The sequence below is a fragment of the Aplysia californica genome, unplaced genomic scaffold (assembly GCF_000002075.1).
Source record: "Aplysia californica isolate F4 #8 unplaced genomic scaffold, AplCal3.0 scaffold01768, whole genome shotgun sequence".
In the NCBI taxonomy this organism is placed as follows: Eukaryota; Metazoa; Mollusca; class Gastropoda; order Aplysiida; family Aplysiidae; genus Aplysia; species Aplysia californica.
The window spans coordinates 35,994-41,451 of NW_004799038.1; the positions used below are offsets into that span (position 1 = coordinate 35,994).

The 5,458-nt window shown below is 46.2% G+C and overlaps 2 protein-coding genes across 2 annotated transcripts in view; both read left to right on the forward strand.

The window, feature by feature from the left end:
* LOC106014000 (adenosine receptor A1-like) overlaps positions 1-1,011 on the forward strand; it is a 1,842-nt gene extending 831 nt beyond the window's left edge. Inside the window, exon 2 of the mRNA XM_013090982.2 lies at positions 169-1,011. Within this exon, the coding sequence (XP_012946436.2) occupies positions 169-989 (821 nt within the window). The 3' untranslated portion in view covers positions 990-1,011. The remainder of the gene's footprint in view (positions 1-168) is intronic.
* A 1,837-nt stretch (positions 1,012-2,848) lies between these two features.
* The window catches only part of LOC106013999 (adenosine receptor A1-like), a 3,612-nt gene continuing 1,002 nt past the window's right edge, over positions 2,849-5,458 (forward strand). Inside the window, exon 1 of the mRNA XM_013090981.1 lies at positions 2,849-3,020. Coding sequence (XP_012946435.1) covers positions 2,849-3,020 — 172 coding nt within the window. The remainder of the gene's footprint in view (positions 3,021-5,458) is intronic.

Genomic DNA, 5,458 nt, shown 5'->3' on the forward strand with positions numbered 1-5,458 from the left:
CAGACACCATTGCTGCAGCGAAGGACAGGGTGAAGTGGAGGTCCATGGTCGCCCACGCCAGTCGGCAAGGCACCGGATGATGATGACTATACTCATATAGTAGTCCTTGGTTTTTACATAACTATATGAAGTATGTTTTTCCATCCCTTAAACTGTTTATCATTTCAGGGCTCGCTGTGGCTGACCTTTGCTCCCTGGTGACCATGATATGGATAAGCATCTGTATGAACCCTCTCTTCTATTTTTCTGAGTTGCCTTTTGACTCAACGGATATCTTGTACCTCACGGGGTCCACGCCGCACGTACTCTTTGTCAAAATCGCCACTTTTATCACCGCCTTCATCACCTTCGAACGATGTCTGTGTATCGCTGTCCCTCTGAAGGTGAAGACGATCATCACACCGAGAAGGACAAAGACAATTATTATCTCCATCTACATTACAATACCCATTTTGATTATCCCCTTCATCCTTGGCCACAGATTTGAGTGGGTTTTCGATTTCACCAGGAATGCCACTATACTAAGATCTACCTACACGGCTGACAGAGAAATGCTAGAAGCCATTACGTTTCTCGCCCTAGGAGTATTTGCTACGACATTTTCCTTCGTCTTCGTCATCTGCTGTACCATCGTTCTCATCGTCAAACTCAACAGTAAAACAAAATGGCGGCAGGCCACTGCAGCCAAGTCTGATCGTGCAGCGGAAGGAGTTGGGGTCAAAGATCAAAAGGTTGTGAAAATGGTGACCTTGATCGCTGTCATTTTCATCGTCTGCGCCGTACCCCCCACGCTTCTGTTTTTCTATATGGCGATTGACCCAAGTTTCCGTTTTTTTGGCGTCTATAAAAATCTCTATCTTATCTTTTGGACTTCATCATTTCTGACAGAAACTGTCAACTCTAGCGTGAATATATTTGTGTATCTGAAAATGAGTTCGAAATATCGAGCAGTGTTTATGAAAACTTTTTGGAACAAGGAGGAAAAATAACTTTTCAGCTGCAGAGAAGAGGAAAATTATCTACTTGAAAAAAACCCCCGAATAAATATCAATCCTATAAAATAAGACAAGATTGACTGTATTATTACCTTTATTGTCTAGATATTGGCGCATTGATCATGGTGTTTCACGACAAACACACACACACACACACACACACACACACACACACACATACACACACACACACAAACACGCAAGAGCGCACCTATACACACATAGTCTCTTACACATCCTCTCTTCCAAGTACATTACACTTACCAGTGGCGGTGAGTAGTGAAGGGCTCCCAGGCTTAAGCCCCCCCCCCAATTCTATCACAAAGTCATGTGAGTTTAACTAAGGAAATCAGCAGTCAAAACTGTTTGGATAGCTTGCAATGAACGTAGAGTGATCAACTTGGCGGCTTGCTCGTTTATCCAATCACTGTTGTCCCCGCTTACAACTATAGTAACCTAACAGCCAATCAAATTTCAGTAGGGCTCAGCCCAGGATGAGCCCATTCCCACGCCACTTTTGTAATGAAACTCTCCTTACAGAAAGTAAAAGACAGGAAAAAATAACATTCTACTGAAGGCTCATGCTCTCCTAGCCCTGACAATGGGGGTGAAAGTTTACGACACACTTTCCTCCAGGGACACAGATACTTACGCTCTCAATTGGACCGTTGTTAGGTACGTCCTACTTTCCGCGACTACACAGCCTAATCCAGTTCATAGACAGAATATGTTTGAAGTGCTGTGTGTGCATGGTTGTGCTTGTGCGCTGAGATTTAACAGTTACAAATCACGTCGATTCCACTTTTATGCCAGCTTTTTCATTCAGAAAAATCTAACTTAAAACAAAGAGATGGAAGAGAAAGGTGACCCTTCTCGTTTGGATGGTTCTCAGAATGCCGTGGCTCACGTGATTATAGAGAAATCAGCACTCTTTAGGTCTTATTGCATGTTATTTGGTGGAAAGGACTGGATTTGCTGAAGCCCCACCCAAACTTTGGTTCACCCACCGCCACAGACACTTACACAATGGGGAGGGGGGGGGGGTTCTTGTGGTCGAGAGGTTACAGACAGACAGACAGACAGACAGAGCATGTCTTACCTAGCGGTTGTTTCAGTACCTGATACATATATGTACTAATGTCCTGTCTTGTTGTGTGCATGCGTGAGTGTACATAACCTTTGTAACGTCTGCTGCCATTGTAAACGACCAGGACAAGTTTCTCCCTGCAAGATGAATAAAGATTGTCACTGTCATTGTCATTGTCATTGTCATTGTCATTAAATTGATATTATCTTCAGCACTAGGATGCGGATTGAAACAAGTAACAAGACTTTCACTACTACTGCTCCCATGACAAGAGTGTATACCCCCCCTCTCCCCCATATGCCATATTGTTAAGATAGTTCGTTTTGATCTGACTCTGATAAAAGAATTTCCTATATACCTATTTAATCTAGCTTTTCAGATCGGAAATTTTTGAAAATTGCTGATCGTTTCTTGTGATTTTTAAATCCCTGTGCATTTAGTTTTCCTATTTTGAGTGGTTCCTCCTTGGCTTCCTCTGCTGTCTTCCAGCCACACCGATAATATTACGGTAGGTAAGATCTACACCTAGCCTTCTCGGATAAGGGCGAAAAATCTCGGAAGTGCCGTGTGCAAGTTGAGGACGTTAGAGATCCCTTAGTGGTCCAAAATCGATAAGCGTAAGCTTTGGCCGCCATCCCGACAAAAATCAAAATTATTTATCAACTGAAAATGTTTGAACGTGTCCTGTACGCTCATATGACCAAATATAGTTTCGAGTGCCGTAAAAAAAACTTTTAAAAATTAGTGCAGACTCGAATTACTCGCCATGTCGATGTTCGTTTTCGAAGTCCCACTGTACAAGCATTGTCGTCATCCTGGTCCCTCCATCCTCAATGCTATGAGCGCCGAGATGTTGGCGCCTTATACTTGGGACTCTGAGGCTCCGCCATCTTCCTATTGCTGGACAGCTGTGGTTGCCCAGAGGAATGAAGTTCTTGGCGCGTGGACTGTACCTGGCTACCACGATAACCCTTAGGCCGGTCCCAGAGTGGCACAAAACCGTGCAAATGAATGTATACATTATCGTGTGCTTAAGCAGCGTCGCTGTGTCGCCTGTTTTTTGTCAGCTGAGCTGCGCAATGCGTCAGACGTGCTATTCAACAGTGTTGTAAAAATGGCGGACATGTGTCGCCTCGCTTCGTGTTTATTTTCGACTGAAACTCTTCACAGGTCATCAGAATCAACAAGAAGTATTATTAGGTTCTTTACTATTAAATATATTGATGCTAGCATCACCACTCGGCCACATAATCACCAAGAAATGCACTTTATCATACTTTGAAACTTCGAATCGAGAGGTTGACCTAGTTTCGACTGTTGCCGTCGGCCTATGCCTAGATCTAGGTGTGCATCTCTAGCCTTGCATTGTAACCAATGTAAACTATCGCCGCGCGCAGCTGCAAGTGTGTTTGTGTGTGTGTGTGTGTGGGGGGGGGGGTGCACTTGGCACATGACGTAAAGAAGAGTTGTCCCGTCTTGGTATAATTGTTCTTGGATTACACCGTACCTAAATATAGCAAGGCAGACCCGTCAGTTGCACACCTACACACGTCAATACACAGTGCGGCTGTGCTGACACACAGCGAGTGTGCCTCGCGCTCGCTGAGACACAGGCGCCAACACACAGTGCGGCTGTGCTGACACGCACACGGCGTGCGCCAGGCCAGCTACAGGTCAGACCTACAGAGCCACTCTGGGACCGGCCTTACTGTCTTCGGCGAAACTAGAAATCATTTGCCTCTGCCGACCTTTTCAATGTTTTTTCCCCTCCTCCCCTTCTCCACTGTTTAAAACTTACTGTTTGAATTTCGATCAGAGTCAGTTGGGTGTTCTAAATCCAATGGGCTCACCTCTGACCTGTTGGAGTTACGTGGTTCACATACACGGGTACAGTGTCCACTCAAAGACTCGGTATCATCGTCAGGGATGCTGGGTGGTCGTTGTTGTTGTTGTTGTTAGCGATCCAGTAGCATCTGAGCGTTAACTCTTCTGCATGATGCCATTCGGTAATAGTTGCATGTTTGTTCTAATTGTTGTCTTGAGGAGTAGAGGCAATAAGATGTGTGGGGTAGCTTGGGAAGAAAACATCTCCTTAAATCAGTTAGTTTTCTACAGAAGAACAGATGATGTTCCACTGTCTCTGAGGGGTAGTCACATAGTGGGCAGGCAGCAGACTGCTTTACTCCATACATGTATTAAGCATGCACTTATCGGAGAGCCCTATGACTGCGGAGAAGGTGCAGAGACCAATTGCGTCTTGCTTGTTGACAACATTTACCCTCTGGGATCTGCCATGCCTTCCCCTGCCCCCATCTCTCGGATGAGTGGACTTGGTTGCTCTGGTAGGAGGGGGGAAATCTAGCTTCCAATGGGTATTATTATTACTATTAGTATTATTATTATTATTATATTATAAGTTTTGTATTTCAGCAACACACAGCAACTATGCTCTTAATAGTGTCTTTCTCTTCTTTATCTCCTCAAACAACTTCTCAATATAATACAACAGACACCAACATACCCATTCATTTTTCTTACAATCTCTCTGTGATGGAGTTGGGTTTTTGTTTGTGGAATAGCACCTACAGCCACTGCTTTATCTCCTACCCCGGTATGGAAGGAAAATCACAGAACCACCAGTTTTAGATGCTATTCACAAATGCTGGGTGGTCCTAACTGACGTCACGGGAGGTGACCTCCTCATGGCAAGAGCCCGCATCCGTCGCCACTGACTCCTCGACAGACCTACAGACTATCTGGCACTGGGGATCCCCTCTGCCATGTCCTTCTTTGCCCCACTCAAAACAGGCAAGGACCAGCTTAGACTGCTCTCTATAGTACAGCTTGGCCATAAATGAGCCAACTTGCAGCCTGTTAGAAAGAGGGGGAGACGGCAGATCTATCCATGCAAATCTGCACCCTGTCACTCACTGGTCAGTGTACCCTCCTTGTCCCGGGCCCCCCCCCCCCCCACAGAAGTTGTGACCGGAACTTGACACCAGCCTTGCGAGGTGACCTTCTAGGTTGAGCTGGTCACGGAGACCTGGAGACCATCATTGGTGAGGCAAGTCGTTGGCACCTCATTGCCCTGGTTGTCCCTGACGACAAGAGGCTTCTGGGATTTTCAAAGAAACTACGGGGGGTGGGGGGGGGGGGGGGGCTCTCGTGGTCTAGAGGTTCAGGTGTTCACCTCTCATTCTATAGCTGCCGGGTCAAGTGGCGGGGTCCAAATCCCGTTTTCTTCCTCCAAAAAGGTTCCCTAAAAAGTTTCCCTTTTCAAACCTTTCTCGGCGTCCTAAAAAGGCTGGGGCGGCCCGAATTCCCCCCCCCCTTTTTGGCCCCCCCCCCCGGGCCCCCTTTGCCCCCCCCTTTTGGG